The sequence below is a fragment of the Hyla sarda genome, chromosome 3 (assembly GCF_029499605.1).
Source record: "Hyla sarda isolate aHylSar1 chromosome 3, aHylSar1.hap1, whole genome shotgun sequence".
Lineage (NCBI taxonomy): Eukaryota > Metazoa > Chordata > Amphibia > Anura > Hylidae > Hyla > Hyla sarda.
The window spans coordinates 225,733,283-225,753,901 of NC_079191.1; the positions used below are offsets into that span (position 1 = coordinate 225,733,283).

Below are 20,619 nucleotides of genomic sequence, written 5' to 3' on the forward strand. Positions count from 1 at the left end.
TTCACAGCATAGACAATTGCCTTCAGATGACCCCAAAGATAAAAGTCTAAGGGGGTCAGATCGGGAGACCTTGGGGGCCATGCAACTGGCCAACGACGACCAATCCACTTTCCAGGAAACTGTTCATCTAGGAATGCTCGGACCTGACACCCATAATGTGGTGGTGCACCATCTTGCTGAAAAACTCTGGGAACGTGCCAGCTTCAGTGCATAAAGAGGGAAACACATCATCATGTAGCAGTTTCGCATATCCAGTGGCCTTGAGGTTTCTATTGATAAAGAATGGCCCCACTATCTTTGTACCTCATATACCACACCATATCATCAATTTTTGTGTTCCAACAGTCATGGAGGGATCTATCCAATGTGGGTTAGTATCAGACAAATTGCAGTGGTTTTGTTTGTTAACTTCACCATTCACATAAAAGTTGGCCTCATAACTGAACAAAATCTTCTGTGTAAACTGAGGGTCCTGTTCCAATTTTTGTTTTGCCCATTCTGCAGCACCTGAAACTACGCATACTGGAAGCCTGTGCTAGCATTTCTCCTGAGGTGTTGCTATCAGTGTGTGAAGAGTGGGAGAAGAGGGTTGCATTGACAATCCAACACAATGGGCAGCACATTGAACACATTTTATAAGTGGTCAGAAACTTGTAAATAACTCATGAAAGAATAAAGTTACGTTAAGACCAAGCACATTATTGTTTTTCTTGTGAAATTCCCAATAAGTTTGATGTGTTACATGACCCTCTTCCTTTTGAAAAAAACAAAAGTTGGATTCAAAATGGCCGACTTCAAAATAGCCGCCATAGTTACCTCCACATTAGGTTGGCCGTGGACCCCACAGACATACAGCCTTTAGCCATATACAGTGTATGGCTGGAGGCTGTATGTCTGTGTACTGCCCCACTTCAGTGCTCAGACCACTGCTCCTCCGGTCAGGGGGTCACGATCTACTGCTATGGATCGGTGGTCATTGCACCGAAGATGATGTGCTGGTAACTTACCATGCCTGTGCTTCCTCGCTGCTCCGCTCCGCTCTGCTGTTGCTATAGGCGCACACACTGTGGTCGTGAGGCGTTAGGATGAGAGCCTCCAGCGCTGCCGAAAGCCGCAACAGGTGGGTACTGCAGCCGAGATCCCAGGGGTCCCCAGCGGCGGGACCCCCGCGATCTGACATCTTATCCCCTATCCTTTCGATAGGGGATAAGATGTCTAGGGGCGGAGTACCCTTTTAACACGGGGCCGCAGAAAGGTAACCGGGACATCCTTGTGTTCTGAAAAGATCTTTCGGGACACAGGGATGTCCCGAATGTGACGGGGGAAGTTAATCTTGGCCAGGATGCCCGGGGCATGGATAATCCCTACCCCGGGCGTCCCGGCGGACTGCACCACCCGGCGTGTAAGACGACACACTACTTTTGAAAACATTTTACGGGGATAAAAAGTCATCTATGATGGAAAATACGATACATCAGCTCTTTATATATCAAATCTTAATTGATGCCTCCAAGTCTTGCTTTCATTTGAGTGATGAGACCTAGATATTAACACATTCTGGCTGGTGAGCCTCAAATACAAAATTCTTAATAGCTCCTGTTTAAAATAAATCCAAAACATTTCTTTTAGTGCCAACAGTGATTACAAACTAGGCATCAATATTATAAATTAATTGTCACACAGGCTCTGTAGAGGGTAACACTTGTCCTGTGTTGCTGGTCCTCTTTAGTTACTGCAGAACTGTAGTTTGATCTGCTGAACAGTTTGGACTTCTAACCAAGGAGGATGAGCCACAGGATGCATAAAACCAAAAATAATAACATAGGCTGGGTTCACATCAGGTTTTCTCCCATAAGGGAGCACAGACTGCAGGGGGCAGCTGAAACCTTGCACTCCCGTATGTAATTCATTTCAATGAGCCGGCCGGAGTGAAACGGTCGGTCCGGTCGGCTCATTTTTGCACCGTGTGCGCTTTTACAACCGGACCTAAAACCGTGGCTGACCATAGTTTTAGGTCCCGTGAAAATGTGCATACAGCGCAAAAATGAGCCGACCGAACGTTTCACTCCGGCCGGCTTATTGAAATGAATTACATACGGGAGCGCATAGAAAGGCATACGGGAGCGCAAGGTTTCAGCTCCCCCCCTGCTGTATACGCTCCCGTATTGGAGAAAACGTGATGTGAATCCAGACGTATTTGGTACATGCAAAAGTGTTTGAACTAGTAAAATATAACATTGATTAAGCGACACGGAGTAAATATAAGCCAATGGGAGGGGGTGTGGCGGGTATCACGGGGGCGGAGCCGTGATCTCACGGTACTCCGGCCTCGTGGTCGTGAGTCAGACACAGATCTTTGCTCCGTGAGGATGATGATAGGGGGTGCTGCATGAGAGATTGCAGGGGTCCCCAGCAATCAGACATCTTATCCCCTATTCTTTGTATAGGGGATAAGATTCCTAGGGCCAGAGTACCCCATTAAGTGTCCATTCTTCAAAACCCCTCTCGCTGGTTAACCCCTTTAAGGACCATGCAACTTTTGGCCTTGAAAGGTCCAGAGCACATAAAGTAAGATGGTTCAGATTAAAAAAAAAAAAATGGGCTTTAAACTTATCCAACCGATTCAGTTTTTTCATGACATTATAAATTCACATTTACTAAATAACTACTTTATGTTGGCATCATTTGGTAAACGTCCTTTTTATATTTTGTTAGGACATTTGAGGGCTTAAAAGTTTAGCTGCAAATTTTCATTAAAATTTCCAACAGTGGATCTGAAAGCTTTGGATGCTAGAAACCACTTTATATTACCCAAATTTAAATAAACTGCACCCCTCAAATAATTCACAACAGGATTTAAAAGCTTTGTTTGCCTTTTAAGTAATTCAAAAGAATTAGGGGAACTATGAGGCAACATTTAAAAAAAGGTCAGTTTTTTTTTTCTAAATACACACGTTTTCTAAAACCTTTTTTCCCCCCTTTTGATTTTTTGTCCCTTAAAAGGCAGGGATGGGGAACATTTTTTCTGCCAAGAGCCATTTGAATATTTATAAGACTACTTGCATGCCATTTAAGATCACCTGCAATCACCTGCCACCATGCAAACAGACCCAGTTGATCAGGGACTCCTGCTTTCGTCTTGACATGCAGAAAGTGTCCAATCAAATTACAGACCTGCCTCAGTTAGCATACGGCTAAGCTGACATTTCTGGAATGTTGAGATGAAAGCAGAAAGTGCAGGTCCAGGTCATCTTGGGATGACAGCAGCAGGGAATTGGACAGGGGAGAATAACTCCTTTTTTTTTTACTTTTATGCCTGCCAAGACACATACATAATTAAAAATAAAACAAAAAGTGGTGCTGGTATAAAAATTATACATCAAATGTTGCATACAGTCTACACAACACAATCCTAATACCGAATATAAAAAAAAAATAAAACACCCCACCTCGTAAAACATGTGCAGCTTCAAATGTACTTCTAACGCTACAATGAAGAAGAGGTGTGAAATCTCTATTATGAAAGCAAGGACAGAAGCTTCCATATACTACAACGTTAATTCGATAAAAGGAAGAGCCATTTACTGTGGGGTCAATAGGTAAACATGGAAATATATGGACTTGAAAATCCTAGCTAAAAGCCAACAATGTCTGTATCAGAGGAACCTGTGAAAGAATTAATTAGGAGAGGTGTAATGCTTACCTTTGCTGCCTCCTGACATGGAGACACTCATGGTGTGATAGCACCTTCTAGCCCTTCTGTTTCTCCACACAAGCCTGACAATTGCACATTTTCAGCATGCTTCCTAAGTACAGTTTTGACTTGCAAAGCAAAGCACAGCTTGGTGTTGAAAATGACAGGACTAGTGGGTCTCATAACTATGGCAATAGATGCAAATAATCGTTTTTCCTCAAGAATAAGAGAAAAAGGTACAGGCTTGTTGGGATATTTGCTCTAGGGATACTAATCCTCTAAAAGTCATATTATTGTTTAACATAGGATCCCCTTTTCCTAAAACAGAAGGGAACCTGACTTAATAAAAGGGTCGTCCAGAAAATTACATTTTTCCGCTAAGGCTCTAACTTAGGGGTAGTAGGAGGGGTGCCACTGCTAAATAGCCCCCCCCACCCCTGATCTTCAGAGCATAGTCCTGCTACTCCCCGATCATTGGAGCAGAACGGCTCCCAACCTTGGAGAAATACATTAGTGACAACCTGCCGGTGATTGAGCGGGCCATTAGGTGATGGCATAGCAGTGAGGCATATGTTCTTTGCTGTGACAAACACATAACTGTTGAATGTGCACTGAATAGGCTGGCACTGTGTGGGGGCTGATTTGCAGTGTAAAAGTAATTATGTTGGTGGAGAAGGGGATTCCTGATGCAGTTGGTTTGCAAGGTCTTATGTAAGGAGAATTTAAAGCGTACCTGTCATCCCAAATGGATATTCCTCACAATGCAATTAGAATCCTGTTCATGTTAGTTTTATCTGTTTTCAGTCTAGTTCTGGCCAGATATATCCTCTGTGAGCCGACTCACTTCTCCTGCATTCCTCTCCCTAGCAGGGGCAAGTCCCTGAGTAAGCTTTCATATCCTAATTGTTTCTCAGCTCCTGCTGCAGGGGCCCAAATGCCGTGCTGTGGGTACATAGATGACACAGCTGGGAACTGAATATCAAAGCCTAAAAAATGGTTGATTTTTATTTTTTTTTTTTTTAACAGCCAAGTTTTCTTAATCATGCAATAACCCCCTTTTTTCATTCCCACCCCCTCAGAATGCCCATATAGGTCCTGCAGTCAATATAGATGTGCCAGTTAAGGCATGGCATGGTTAAGCTGCCACTGTGGCATAGGTCATTATTCAGAAGTTTCAAAAACCCAAGCAAACGTATACAAGAACCACAAACCGATGCTATTCGATAGGTGACTAGCAACACCAAATGAGATCAGTTTGTATGATCTTTATTTTATTTAAATTTTTTAATCCTTATTTTCTTACATTCTACATAGTTATGCACTTTATGCTGGTCAGGTATTTTCATCATTTTTTCCCCCAGGAATGTTGCCTGAGATTTACGCACAAACAGTAACAGTGTCAGTACAAGGTAATTTTGTTGCATTGCCCAGCATTTAAAGTACAGTAATCCTGTGATCAATAGCAGTACATGTAATCAGATAGTGATTAATAACAGTGATTTTTGACCTTAGTTATTTCCTGTTTTATTTCTATCAGTTGTACTTGGTGTAACTGCAAGTTGCCCATCATAAATGTGGACCTTGGAGAGGTGATGGGGGGGGGGGTTGAAAAAGCCATTTTAATGCAATTACACTATAAAACAGGTAATTGTATTAGGACGTTTCCCTCCCAGTATTTTCTTGGTAATGTTAAAAAGGGTAAAATAAATAATAAATTCAGCCTAGTATATATTTATGCCAAATTACATATAGCTCACCAATAAATAACATCATCAATAAGTTAAATTACCTTCAGCCTAGCCTCTGGATATTTACATGCCTGAAGCAGTGTACTGTGTATGCACACTGCAAATCTAGCGGAAAAATGTATGTCAAATTATTTAGCTAGAGGATGAGGGGATTTGAAAATAGCAAGGTGGTTAAACTTTTACAAAATCTTATAAAAAGTCTATTAAATTATAATCGCTGTTGCACATTTTGTTAAAAGAGTGATGTGATTTTTAATTATTATGTCATTGCCTCTGGCAGAGTCCAGGAGCTTTGCCAAGGATACATGCTTGGAATGATGCTCTACTCTAAACAGCCATTCAAGCAAATTTGGTGTCTGCACAAAACTATTAAAAAATGTAAGCGGCCTTTTTTCCTGCAGCCCAGAGGGTTTAATTAAATAGGAAAGGGACATTTCACACCTACCCTGAAATGGTTAACATGTTCTTTTGTGACCAATTAGACACTTCTTGTAATTGCACATATGTGAAAGCGCACAGAGCTATATATATAGTAGGTAACCAAAGAACCAAACGAAGGGCTTAAGAGTCCTGGAGGGAAGGGAGTCTGCTACTTAATCCAAAGTGTCATACACACACCAAGGTTTTTCTTGCTGAACTACATCCGAACCCTGGACCTCTTAAATATTTATATATAATGCAAATTTATTTTACTATATTTTTTTTAATTATTTTTTTCACTGTGTACATTGCCCTTTCCTCCCTCTTCTGCGCAGTCTGACATCAGGTCCACAGGCCTGTTGCCTTTAGAGGGATAACCGTGAACTGTCTAAGGTGTACTACAGTCTCCAGACTTTGTTGACAGATGAAAAGGGTCAGGTGTGTTGCATTTTTTATCGCCTGACCAGATTGTTCTTTGAGGGATAATTCAGTGCCAGAGCTGTCTGGCAGAGTCTTGCCCCTTTTCACAGAGGAAACATGAATGTTCATATCTATGGGGAAGTTGGGAGATATCAGTGGTCAAATAAAATGTTCAGCCAACAGTTATTGAAAGGGTTAAAGCCAGCTTTTAAAAAGGTAGCTTTAAATAGCTGTTGGCTAAATGTTGGTTCAGCCAACCTTAAAGGACATCTATATAGTGTAAAATAACTCCTGGGTGGCCCCAGTGCTAGGACCGCCCGCGATCTACAGCTTATCCCCTATCCTTTGGATAGGGGATAAATTATTTTGCGCTGGATTACACCTTTAATCTCTTATGCTCTACATACACATGAACACTCTCTTCAGCCAAATATTCATAGAATCAATAGAGAGAGGAAGGGTAAGCCACTGCTAGACCAATCTAGTGGTAGCTTTTTTTCTCTGAGACTAAAAGGGACATGCAGTTAAAATCATCTGTCAGGGGAGAGAGTTAGGAAGCCCCCATACACATGAGAGTCATCAGGTATGCCCGGTTTTTTGGACTAATGTGTGCGCATGATAGCACCATAGAAGACTATGGTCATGTGCAACATTGTATTGAAATGTTAATCTAGTCCTTCAATGCACATGATTTACTTACTATTTATTAGTAACTTTGAGGACATGTTAATTACGTGTTGAGCAGTTGCATTTTTGGCATTGAATGGGGTAAAGTGCAACTGTCACTTCTTTATGAGGTACAGGCAACCATTTAGGGCATAATGCAATTTAACAGATGATACCTTTCTATATTAGCCCGTAGCTTGTATTTATATTGCAACAGTCCTGTACTTTGGCCGAACAGAGTCTAGCCAAGTGGTAGGGGCACATTTGACATACAGGGATCCATTCTCCGAGAGATTAAGGTAGGGAGGGGGCGTGCTCCTGGAACTCGGCTGGCCTCTCTGGCTGTTTGGCCAAAGTACAAGACAGCTGCAAAATAAGTATACAAGCTGCGGGCTAAGTAAACACAGGTAGGGTCTGTTACATCACATCCTGCCCTAACTATTGGTGCCTGCACACCCATATCTGAGAAGTATTGCATGGGGAGAGCTGCGGCAGAGCTGGGGCCCTGTACAGGAGATCTTGGGGGGGTCTCAGCATTCGGACCCCCTGTGATCAGAAACTTATGCGGATAGGGGATAAGTTGTATAAGGCTGCAGTACTCCTTTAAATCTATTCGAGCTGATCATGTTTTATAATGTTCTGCAACACACTAGGTTTTGCAGTTAGAGCCACGAAGTACATTCACACTGCGGAATTCCGCAAGTAGAATTCCGCACAGTGAACTGTACCATTAGTGTGAATTGGTCTTCCGCGAGACCCGTTTACACTGTGTTAAGATTTTGAAATATAAGTAATTTACAAGTCAGTTTAACTTTCTGGCACCAGTTGAAAACATTGTTTTCCACCAAAGTTCCCCTTTAATACAAGTGTAAGGAACTGCCTGTTTAACCTGTCAGTTTTTTTCTGATCAGAAGAAAAAGGAAATTTTAAATTTACCTGCTAAATCCTGAGGTAGTGATAAAACCTCTGTTTCCAGTCCAGGAAAGATTCAGCCATTGGACTAGTGTGCATCGAGGCAAAAGATACTCCAAAGCAGCATCAGTCAGAGAGGCCCAATAAGGCTGTAAACTTAAGTGGGTGTACTGAAGAGGATCACAGCAATGCTGATACAGGAGCTTACAAGTCTGTGCCAGCCGACACATGTCTGTAAGTGCTAAATGGCTAATGATCAACTGGATTAGCTACAAAAGAAAATAAAAAAATAAAGATGGCTATAAATTGTATAGTTCACATAGTAAAGCACATTTTCCAGTATACACTGTGTACAATACATGCATAAGGCATGTATATGAAGTTAGCCATGTGTATTTCCATCCAATAAGTGTTGCTAGAAGAAACAGGCATGTTTTCAGTACACATTATTAAATATAAACCTACTGAAGAAAAATATAAAACAAAAACACACACATATGTACACAGAATGTCAGGAAATACTCAGAACATAAGCAGTCAAATAAAAAAGTGCAAATAAAATGAAACAGCCAGTAATAAAAAGTAACCATACTTGGGCATTCCACCTCCCTGTGACACTAACAGGCGTTTTGGACATTAATCCTTCATCAGGGGTAGGGTCTCAGTGAGGTGGAACACCTTTGTATGATTACTTGATACTGGAGGTTTCATTTTACTTTGTACCTTAGAAAACAATTTATTAAGACATGAGCAGTCATCTTACATCTAGTCATCATATTTGCAACATGACCAGTCCGCACTGCAACCCAATCTTGTTTGATAAATTGCTGTTCCACACTGACTTTATTGCTATCTACATACCACTGTGCACTGGGATATTTATAATGGCTTGCCCTTAATCTTTATTTGTGCCAACTACACTACTGCTATACAACTTTGCACTGTTCACTTTTTTATACTTTTATAGCTATATATAGTATACTGGTTAAGACTGTGCACTTTACATATAGACATTTGGGCCATTTTGCATGCACCCATTTCTTTGCTTTTATGTTCTGTTTTGGGCAGGGAGGAATATCTAACAGTGTGAGTTCAAGCTTCTGCTGTACCTAGGTTAGCTCACCATTTCATTCTAGTTTTTTTTTAGAAATTGGTTTTATTTTCGCAATATGAAATTGTTACAATAAAGAGATTATATATGTAATTTTCTCTTTTTTTAACATTGTGCACTAAATTATGTATTATAAGTGCATGCTTTTTTGTAGCTTTACTCATTTAATGGTTTTCACTATGTACTAAGTAAATTAGGTTCATGAGCACAATTTCTTTTGTTGTGGTTTTAGATGATAAAATATAGGGATGCACAGAAATTTCGTCCGCCCCTTTCGTCATTTTTGGCTGAGGTAAATTTTTCTGTCGATAATTTTGGGTGGGCTGGGCTTAACCCCTAGCATACAGGTACGCCCTGGGCACCTGGGACTTAATGCACCAGGATGTACCTGTACGCCCCAAGTCCCGCTGCAGCTATGACATGAGTGCAGGAGTAGTGTTGCTCGCGAATATTCGCAATTCAAATTTTATTTGCGAATATCGCATATTCGCGAATATAGCGCTATATATTCGTAATTACGAATATTCTTTTTTTTTTTTTTTTTTTCTTCACAGTACACATCACAGTGATCATCCCTCTCTGCTTCCAGCTTATGTGGTGTAAGAAGGCTCTAATACTACTGTGTGAGACTGGTGTGCGAATTTTCGCATATACGAAAATTTGCATATGCTAATTTTCGCATACGCGAATTTTCGCTTATGCTAATTTTTGTATATGCAATTTTCGCATATGTTCATTTTCGCACACGCGAATATCCGCATATGCGAAAATAAAACGAAAATATTACGAATATGCGAATATTCGCGAATATGACGAATATTCGTCCATATATTCGCGAATATTCGCGAATTCGAATATGGCCTATGCCGCTCAACACTATGCAGGAGCTGCGCTCACATTATAGACCGCAGGTCCCAGCTGCTTTCAGCAGCCAGGGACCCGCCGGTAATAGCGGACATCAGCGGTCGCACTGATGTCCGCCATTAACCACTCAGATGCCGTGGTCAATATTGATCACGGAATCTGCTGTGGTTCCAGTGGCTGATCTGATTGCCCATGGATTGGATCAGCTAAGTTGGCAGCCAGAGGTCTCCTTACCTGCCTCCTGCTGCCATCATTGTGTCTTCTTTTCTGGTCTGCCATAAAAAAAAAGTTTTAAATCAAAGTGAATAAGCCTCTCCCCCAATTAAAAATAAAGTTTCCCTCTTTTCCTATATAAAAAAAAAAAGTTTACATTTGGTATCGCCTGGTGCGTAAATGTCTGGTTCATACAAACATTATGTGAATGATCCCGCACGCTGAACGGCATAAACATAAAAAAAAAAAAAAAAAAAAAAAAAATTGATTTTTAATGACATATCAGAATTTTTTTTTTTTTTTTTTTAAAGCGATAAAAATATAAAAATCAAAAAACAAGAATGGTACCAATAAAAACTACAGATCACGGTGCAAAAAATGAGCCCTCATACATCCTCGAATACGAAAAAATAAAGTTATAGGTGTCCAAAAGAGGACAATTTTGGATATACTAATTTTGTTTTATAACGTTTGACTTCTTATAAAAGTAGAGCAATATTAGAAAAACTAAATAAATTGGGTATCATTTTAATCGCATTGACCTACAGAAGAGAACTTATTATTTTAACCAAAAAGTGCACTGTGTAAAAACAAAACCTCCCAAACTTTGCATAATTGTGTTTCTCTTCAATTTTCCCCCACAAATAATACTTTTGGCTTAGACGTACATTTTATAGTAAAATTAAAGTGTCATTACATAGTACAATTGGTCATGACAAAAAACAACAAGCCTCATATGGGTCTGTAGGGGGGGGGGGGGGGAGAATAGAAAAGTGGCTTAGAAGGCGAGGGGAAAAAAAGTGAAAAACGCAAAAAAATTGGAATTTTCCTGGGTCCCAAGGCCAAAATGGGCTGTGCCCTTAAGAGGTTAAAATGGGTCCTGGCTTGGAATTTTCTTAGGCAAGTCCAGCAGAAGAAGCGCAGCTTGTATCAAGTACCAATAGGATCCCCACATCTCCCCCAGGATCAGCACATCTGAAGCAGAGCCAGTATGCAATGCTTGCTGCATTTTTCACATATATGCCCATAGTTTAGAAGGAGGCCGGGGCCGGTTAAATGTACAGGGCGTGATTTTTATTTTATTATTATTAGCATGAGGTTTTTCATTTCAGATTACTTAAATTCACAAAATTTATTTAAACTAAAAAAATTCTGATAATACAATTTTACAAAAAATCGAAAAAGTGTGCGGTTTTGGACCAAAATTTCCCTTTCGGGGCATCCCTAATAAAACATATTTTAGGCTTTACGCCATAAATTACATGGAAGCGCTACAATAGTTTCTACTTAAGTCCACATGTGGAGCTCGCCATGAAAACGAAGAGAAGGTTTTGGAAAATCAGCATGCTTATTTTCTGCAGATTTACCATAGATGTCACACCTGCTTCACTAAAAGTGATTACATTTGTGACAAATTTGCATCATTATTGACATGCTGCAGATTCTAAAATCTTCAGCTCACTTATATTTCCTTGTGGAAAATGTTCACAGTATTCTTCTGCTACTATAGTCTACTGCAGATTTTACCTGTGTAAACCCACAATGTGTGAATATAGGGTAAGGAAGTTGCTGTGGATTTTAACGTGTGGATTTGCACAGCCAATGTTTACAGTGAGTTACAACTCTCATTCAAAAGCTGCAGAAGTTTCTGTACAGAAATTGTAGAGCACTATACAGCCATGCTCTAATTTTATCCCCTAAAAAGCTGCAACATGTGATGTCCCAGTACGGGATATAGTCCCGTACAGTACTTAGGCCCTGTATGGTTGAGTCCCACTGTGCCCTAGGGGCTCTTCTGCAGGGTCTCCCCCATAGTGTTATATGTATCATGTATAAAAGACCTTTAGTCACATGATAATGTGGCCACATTTTAAATTCACATGTTTTGTTACCCAGAGAGCACCAGCTAACCAGGCGACCTGCAGCTTGACCTATGGGCTCCTTGCTCAGCCCCCCTTTAAAAGAGTAGGAGGTACTACAATCACTCTTAGATCCTGAGGTCAAGTTCAGTCCAGACGTCTCAGAGCCAGTGTCCAGCACACCTGGAGGCCTCAAGCCTAACCTACAGCCACATGTCAGTAAGTCAAGTCCTCTCTGTATGCTGTCACTATCTTCAGTGAAGTCAAGTCTATTATAGTCAGCGTGGCTGTCCTAAAGTCTGTCACGTCACTGCAAGTTGCATGGTCCCCTCCGTGTTACTGGCCATCTCTCTGGGATCCTGGCCTAGCTGTAAAGACTGTTACTACCTGTCTACCTCAGTAAAGCTACCGTTAACCTTGACCTGACCTTGGACTCTTAGTTGCCCTGCCTAACTAGGACTAGCGGTACTACCGTTCGGGTGGTTATCAGGAAAACCACGCGCTGGATAGCCTGTGTTTCATTTGGCAGAAAAAAAAAAGCTTGGGTGCTGCTGTAGTATGTGTTATATTCTGGTGCTGTAAATTATTTTTGGCCATATTCCAGGGCAGACTAGCGGCCAGTTACTAGTGCCAATCAGAAATAGGTCTAAAAAAGGACCATATTTTTTTTTTATTAAATGGCAACATGGTACTAGCAAAAAAATAAATAAATAAATAAAAAATCCAACAGATGACCACCACTGTGGCCATTTCATAAAAAAAAAAACTGAGAGCAGAGACATCCATCCATCCATAACTTGTATAGACCTCAATGGAGAGGGCCACAAAGAAATGTGCACACCTCTTCATTCAAGGGGCGTGGAGACTGCAGTAGTCACTTACATCTGTTTTCCTGCCAGGTGATTCCAAAGGTCCAAACTGCCCCTTTAATCCTGTGGGCATGCAATAAATGACCAGTCTCTCTCTTTAAAGAAAAACAAACAAACAGTCATCCTGATGAGGGGGTCACTTAAATATGTCCAGTAAGCCCTTAGAAAGGTCCTCCAGAATTCAGTGAATCACACGCAGGGGGTGGGGCTTTGTTACTCCACTAGGATGTAGAGTCACAGACAATGAATATGTAAAATTAAGCTGACGAAGCCCCGCCCCCTGCACAGGTTTCACTGAATTCAGCAGAGGATCTTCTGGGGGACATATCTCAGGACCTACTTGAGTAAGTGACCCCTCCTTGGACTCCTGTTCACCCACACTATAAACCTATGTTTACTGGGTTTAGTGCGTGTGAACAGGCTGACAGTTTTTTTTCCTCTTCAAGTGCTTAGAACTTTGAAATTGTTTAACTTATCCAAGCGATTCTTGACACATTGTACTTTTTTAGTGGTAAATTTTGGTTATTAGCTTCAGCTATGATTTGTGGAAAAACTCATACAAAAAGTTTGGAAAAATTTGCAATTTTTCGAATTTTCAAGAACATTTCCATAATGGATTTTAAGAAAACCAGTTAATTTTTTAATTAGATTTGAGAGGCCTGGTTGATAGAAACCCCCATATTTCACCACATTCTAAAGAAACCTGCACAACCCCCCCCCCCCCCCCCGCCCCCCCACCTCAAGAGAGTGTCCCAACAGGAAGTCAAGGTGCAGGGGAATTAAGAAATTTCAATTTTAAATTTTAAGCCATTTTTTCAGCAACACAGCAGGTATTCCAAGGGTGGTGTGCAGCTTTACAGTTGTGTAAGGTTTGTTCTTTTTTTAATACGAGCTGAGGTTTTTATCGGTACTAGTAAAAATATATATATAAATTATAAATCACTTAGTCGAAACACGCCCCCTCCATTCACTTCTATAGGAGAGGCGGAGACACAGCTCATGTGTCTCCACCTCTCCCATAGAGATGAATGAAAGGGGCATGTAGCTGAGCAGAGCGGTCAGACTCCCCGTGACCAGACACTTATCCCCTATCCTGCAGATAGGGGATACTTTAATGAAAAGTTTATTTCAGTTTTTAAGAAAACCATTGCCTCTCTCAGCAGCCAGGAGTACAGTTTTGTCGGGATTTAGGAGCATAAAACTCATCCATAGAAATAACAACCCGAAGTGTATGGAAAAAGACAGTGTCTGATCTTACCTCATAAGGCAGCTTGTCAAAATATCCATTATTAGTCCAATCCCTGAGGCTGGAGCTACTGAACTGATTCGTAAGGCAGTCAATTCCACAGCCCTCTTTATCATATTCATCTTCATCCAAATCATTCATATCAATGGCAGCTGTTTTCAATATGAGCATTGGTTTCTCTTTCACACCATGTAATTCCACAGCATCTAACTCTGTGTAATATTCCGAGAGAGAGCTATTCGTTTCCAGGCGTAATAGATTTGTTGGGAAATCGATTTCTTTTATGCAGGGTGTGAACTGGCGAGCCTGAGAAGAATGGACACGTGTGGGTTCTGCCGACCAGATAGTTTCCCATCTAGACACGACAGAAAGGACATTAGAATTGTCATATGTTCATGATGACTTTATTGCTACATCTTACAGGAATGGCAAATCGTAAAGATCAGACAAGCCAAGATAGGACTAAGGCTGAAGTGGTTAAAATTCATATTCAACCCTCTACAGATTTCATGTCAAAACTAGTTTTAGCAAGTATTTTATTTTCTATACTTTGTACATAAGCAATAAAAAAAAAAAAAACATACAGTAGGTCCCCAAAATGACTACCCCTTTATGTAGCAGAAAATAATGGCTTTAGGGTGCATCTAGCAATTATCAGAATCAAAGTAGCTGTGGTTAGGGCTTGTGAGTTACCGAAAGCTGCAGGAGGCACCCGCACTTGCCACCAATTAACCCCTCTGGAGTACTCTAAAGGGGGAAGAGGGGGGGGGGGGGGGATTGTTTTCATATCAACTGGTGCCCGAAAGTTAAACAGATTTGTACATAACTTCTCTTTAAAAATAATCCTTCCAGTACTTATCAGCTGCTGTATACTACAGAGGCAGAAGTTGTATAGATCTTTCCAGTCAGACCAAAGTGCTCTCTGCTAACACCTCTGTCCATGTGAGGAGCAAATCCCCATAGCAAACCTCTCCTGCTTTAGGCAGTTCCTGGCATGGATTACTGGACGGATCAATATTTTTAAATTGAAGTAATTTACAAATCTGTTTAAACTTTCCGGAACCAGTTAAATTTTTAAAAACTTTTTCCCCGATGGAGCACCATAAAAGAGCGGATAAAATTGAAATGTTTCCTCCTAGTCATAACACTATACAGGCATATGAGGGCTTGTTGTTTGCTGGACCACTTTGTACTTTAATTTTCATTAGTTAACCATAACATTTCATTACCCAATATTTTTTTTTTTTTTTTATAATTAATAAATATGCAATTTTGCAAGTTTGGCAGTCAAACTAACATGCTATTTTGATTCTATAGGCCAAATCTATATATTTTTTTTTTTTATCGAGTGTTAAAAATTAGCTTTCTTTGATTTTTTTTATTATATTTTAACATATTTATTGTTTTGTAAGAAAAAGACAAAGAAATAACATAGCGTCAAACAAGAAAATAATTCAAGTCAGGCATAAATACCCAATACAGAGCATACAATATCCACTTAGGAACTAATATGTCCAGTCCCTGCATGGGGAATTGAACTAAGATTCAAGAACAAACATGTGGGGACGTCCATGAGAAGGAGGCGTACAGTCTCTGTTGTCCGCCTACATAACTCCACAGTAACCTGCAGGATTGGAGATATACATAGGTAAGTTGTCATCATTACATGTAAGATTAACATTGGCAAGAACTTCAGATAAGGTAGGCGCTGTAGGTGTCTTCCATTTCTTGGTTATACATTGTTTCGCAGACATAAACAAATGAGCAGGTGTGGTCCTAGCCGTGTATGGGAATTCATCTAGATTAAGAGCAGTGCTGTCACTGGAGAGAGCAAGACCTCGAAGCCCATCAATCTAGAAGCCACCAATTCTATTCCCCTCCAAAGTGGTCGAACCACAGGGCAGTCCCACAAGGTATGCAACAATGTGCCTATGGCTCCGCAACCCCTCCAGCAATTTTCAGGGCAAGAAGAGTTCATTTTATGGAGTCTATATGGAGTATAGTACCATCTGTGGATAGTTTTAAGCATAGCCTCTTGCCCGTGGAGACTAAGTCCCCGCGCATATAGAACTGCGCAGCTCCGACAGTAAGGTACGCTCGCTGGTGTAAGAGCTCGCGCAGGGGTCACGGCGCAGGAAGCGGATGTGGATATTGGCGCTGGTACAAGAGCTTGCGCAGGGGTCATAGCGCAGGAGGCGGATGTGAACATCGGCTCTGAGATCATGACGCAGTTATCATGTGATGCATTACCGAGGCAACCAATAAACAACTATGCGGATTGGTTGAACTATGAGAGCAGCAATAGGTGCATGGAAATGTCCGTCAAATTAAATAGAGGATGATTGGATGGGATGGTGTCCCACCAATCAGAAGTGGATATCACCCCACCATGATGTCACAATAGGAGGTTATTTAACCCCAGTTTTGGCGCTTTTTCATTCAGTGCCCCTAAGCCTCTTGACAAAGCCGCGTCTTGCGGCGAAACATGTCGAGGGGGGCATAGGATAGGTTTTTTTAATATACAGTGTAGACTCCTCCACTAACCGTGTGTACACTGCAGGTACACACAGGTAGATAATAGGTGATGCCTGGCTGGCACAGATAATTAATAATATAGGAGGAGAGACACACTGCAAATTTTAACTCCTCTTTTGTTGGTGTTTTGAAATTAATAAAGATTATACCTTTCAACAAATATATGGGAAATATAGGGAATTAGTGGATCACTTCGGTGATCTTTTGGTGAATTGGTTTAAATAACCCTCCATATATTGGTCCGCAGTTGGATCATATATCAATAGGGGTTAACTCCCCCACTATTGGACCTGACCATATACGGTACAAAAAGGGAAGTCTCCCATATTATGGCAGGTTTTCTCTCAAACAAGCTGAATCCTGAATTATTTATGACTGAAGCTCAGCATGTTTTCTCCTCTAATGAATTGCCTCTAAATCAGGTGGATATAAATACAGCATTTCGCAATTTACAGAGAATATATAAGAAATATTTGCGCTCCTGGTGGGAAGTAGCAAGTCTAGAGACTTATCTTCAACAAGGCTTGGTATATAGAGGACTACGAATTAATATAGTCCCTAATTCGCACCAGGAAGACCCTGATTTTATTACTGGGTGGCAAAAAGTACTCACTGAGAACTCATTACGTATGATAGATTATCTACTATCCTATGAGAAAAAAGCCTTTAACTCAGTAAGCATCTTATTAGAGACCAAACTAGAGGAGATACAGACCTTCAAAAGTAATCCTGATTTTACTAACTGGGAACAACGATTACAAAGGAACATTCAGAATTTACAATCGGAAATCAAAGAAAAGAAACATAAGAAGTATATACGGGATAAAAAGGATTTTGAGTCCGGACAAATATATACTAAAAAACCCGTGGATACCTCTTATAACAAATATACTGATATCTCCGAATCTGATTATTCCGAATCAGACGATCAGTCCAAAATTAACACACCAAAATATCAGTTCAATCAACAGATCAAAAACAAATATCACAAAAAAAGACCTCCTTACAACAAAAAGACTGGATATAGAGGATCTAAAAATCCCAAACAACATCAGGGATTCAATAACCATAACTACCAGTACCCTCAATCACAAGCACAGGGTATTACCCAGTATCAGACACAACAAGGTGGCATAGTGACAAACCCCCATACAGCTAATAATAATTTATCGAATCCTATTAGCTTCCCTCAACAACAATGGGGAGGAAGTACAGTTCACCCCCAACAGACAGGACCAATACAAATGGGTGCTCCTCAACAAGGAGGTCCCATACAAACAGAAATGCCTCCCAATATGCCGATACCAACAATAAATCGAAATGGAGAGGGATCCGCCTCCATTACATCTTATTCGTCTGCCTTGCAGTTTACACCTTTGATACAGCCATCTATAACAACTACGGCAGCACAAATTATGTCAGGAGGCCAGAATCCAAACATATCCCCCCTTTTTTTAGGGGAAGGCGTCCAGTTGAGGGACAGGGACAAATGGGCGTATCCGTCCAACAAGAAAAACTAGATGAGGAGAAGAAGGATGAAATGCAGATATGCAATTTTTCATCGTATATCCTCACTAAGGATCAGATTAAGCTGTTGAAAAAGGGACTATCCTATACACCTACACCACAATTTGATTCCTTCGAATGGATTAAGGATATTAATCTGTTCGCAAGGAAACTTGCTCTGCACAAAGTACACAAATCACGTGATAGTGATATAGAGGCAAGGTTGGATAATCAAGTGGTGAGTGATCTTTATGAACTACTAGAGGAAGGTGAAAGTGGTACAAGGAGACCCAGTCCACCTTTTTCGGATTTAAAACCTAGATGTCGAACAACACCCAATTTTACACAATTTGATAATATTAACATCTTTGTACAGATGGTTAGTACCAAATTGGAAGAGTTGAGACCTAGGAAGAGGGGAAACCAAAATCTTACCTGTGAGGAGAATCAAGCATTACGTGATCTGGAAGAAAATCAGGACATAATCATTAAGCCCTCCGATAAGGGGGGGAATATAGTGATTATGAATAAAGATGATTACCTGGATATGGTCCGACGACTAATCCGGGATGAAACAACATATCGACGTCTTGAATCCAACCCCACTGAGAGATTCCTGAATGAACTGAGAGTGATACTTACGGAGGCGAAAAAGATGAATTTAGGTATATGCTGAATGTGAAGCCTACTATAGCAACAATGTATGCATTACCTAAGATACATAAAAGAAAAATACCTATCCCAGGACGTCCAATTGTATCGGGAAATGAAAATCTCACGGAGGGAATTAGTCAATATGTGAACCAGATGTTAACCCCATTTGTCCAAGCCCTACCGTCTTATGTTAGGGATACAGGGGACGCTGTATCTAGACTGCAGGAAATCTCTTTTCCACCAAATACACGTGGCGAGTCTCGATGTCGAGGCATTGTATACTAACATAAAACATGAATTGGGCCTAAAGGCGGTTGAATACTTCCTGAACACGAGAGGAACACAATTTATTGAGCACAATCAATTTATTTTGTCACTCCTTCACTTTTTACTCACACACAATTATTTTATTTTTGATGGTCACTTTTATTTACAGCACAAAGGCACAGCAATGGGCACGGCATGTGCACCTAATTTTGCAAATCTTTTCTTAGGGTGGTGGGAAGACACTATTGTATTCACAGACACCCATCTCCAGTATACCTCGCACATTTTATTTTGGGCACGATTTATTGATGATGTTTTATTATTTTGGGACGGCACAGAAGCACTATTCCAGCAATTTGTCACCACACTTAATAACAATACAATAGGGATGTTTTTTACTTCAGAAATTCACCAGACCACCATCAACTTTCTTGACCTACAGATTTCTCTGCAGCCCAATGGCAGCGTCCAAACATGCATATATAGGAAACCTACGTCTACCAATAGCTTTCTTGAGTGGGGCAGTCATCATCCTGCCCCCCTCAAGAGAGGCATCCCTGTGGGACAATACTTGCGTGCCAAGAGAAACAGCTCCACAGATGAAGCATTCCTACGGGAATGCAGGACTTTATACAAACAGATTTATCAGTAGGGGGTATCCTAAGAAGGTTCTTCATAGAGCCTTCGCTAGGGCTCGTGACACCCCAAGACAGGAGCTACTGAAAAGTAAACAGACAACGGGAACAATAACTAAGACGGTACGATGTATTGGCACTTTTGACGAGAATAGTCGTCAGGTAATGAATATTTTACGTCAATTCTGGCCTATTCTACAGGCAGACAATGATCTGAGAGATGTCATCCCCCCTTTTCCTTCGATCACATATAGGAGAGGGAAAAATATCAGAGAACATCTGGTTCACAGCCTCTATACTGAAAAAACTGAAAGAACATGGCTCAAGTCTACAATAAAAGGGTCCCATCCCTGTGGAAAGTGTACCTTTTGTGGATTCCTGCCTAGGATGAAAGAATTTGTTAACCCAATTGATAACAAGAAATATGTTATTAGGGATTTTATCAACTGCCAGACTTCTGGAGTAATATATATTGCCCAGTGCGGATGTGGTAAGCTATATGTGGGCAAAACCACACAGCAACTGAGAAGACGGATATCTCAACATCTCAGCACTATCCGCACCGGGACTGATACCCCACTGGCGAGACATGTTAGAAATTTTCATAGAGGTGATATACAAACCCTTAAATTTTGGGGACTAATCAAGATGACATTGGGCCCCAGAAGAGGCAACTTAGATAAGAAATTACTCCGTGAAGAAGCAAGATGGATACAGCGACTCAAAAGCCTGAGCCCTAATGGACTCAATGAGGGATTTACCTTCTCAGCATTCATTTAGAATAGCTGCCATAATGTATAAACATCGTGTACAATTATCAACACAATTATTAAACACCCTGCCGAAGTGACATCAGGGAGGGAATTGTAGATGGACTAACCATGATGGACCAATATGCTGCCTTTTAATTATCACTAAATAATTAACTACTTCTATGGTGATAATAATATACAATATAGAATAATATAGAATATCATATAGAGCAATAATGTATTTTATT

General features: G+C 40.6%; 1 protein-coding gene across 3 annotated transcripts in view; it reads right to left on the reverse strand.

The window, feature by feature from the left end:
- The window catches only part of FBXL4 (F-box and leucine rich repeat protein 4), a 72,215-nt gene that overhangs the window by 39,318 nt on the left and 12,278 nt on the right, over positions 1-20,619 (reverse strand). For 2 of the 3 annotated variants that reach the window (XM_056566156.1, XM_056566157.1), the window contains exons 3-4: positions 14,035-14,377; positions 7,885-8,129 (exon numbers count right to left, since the gene is read on the reverse strand). In XM_056566156.1, coding sequence (XP_056422131.1) covers positions 7,885-8,129; positions 14,035-14,377 — 588 coding nt within the window. Of the gene's footprint in view, positions 1-5,483; positions 5,548-7,884; positions 8,130-14,034; positions 14,378-20,619 lie in introns of all 3 variants that reach the window. The other variant, XM_056566158.1, reaches the window with a different exon arrangement.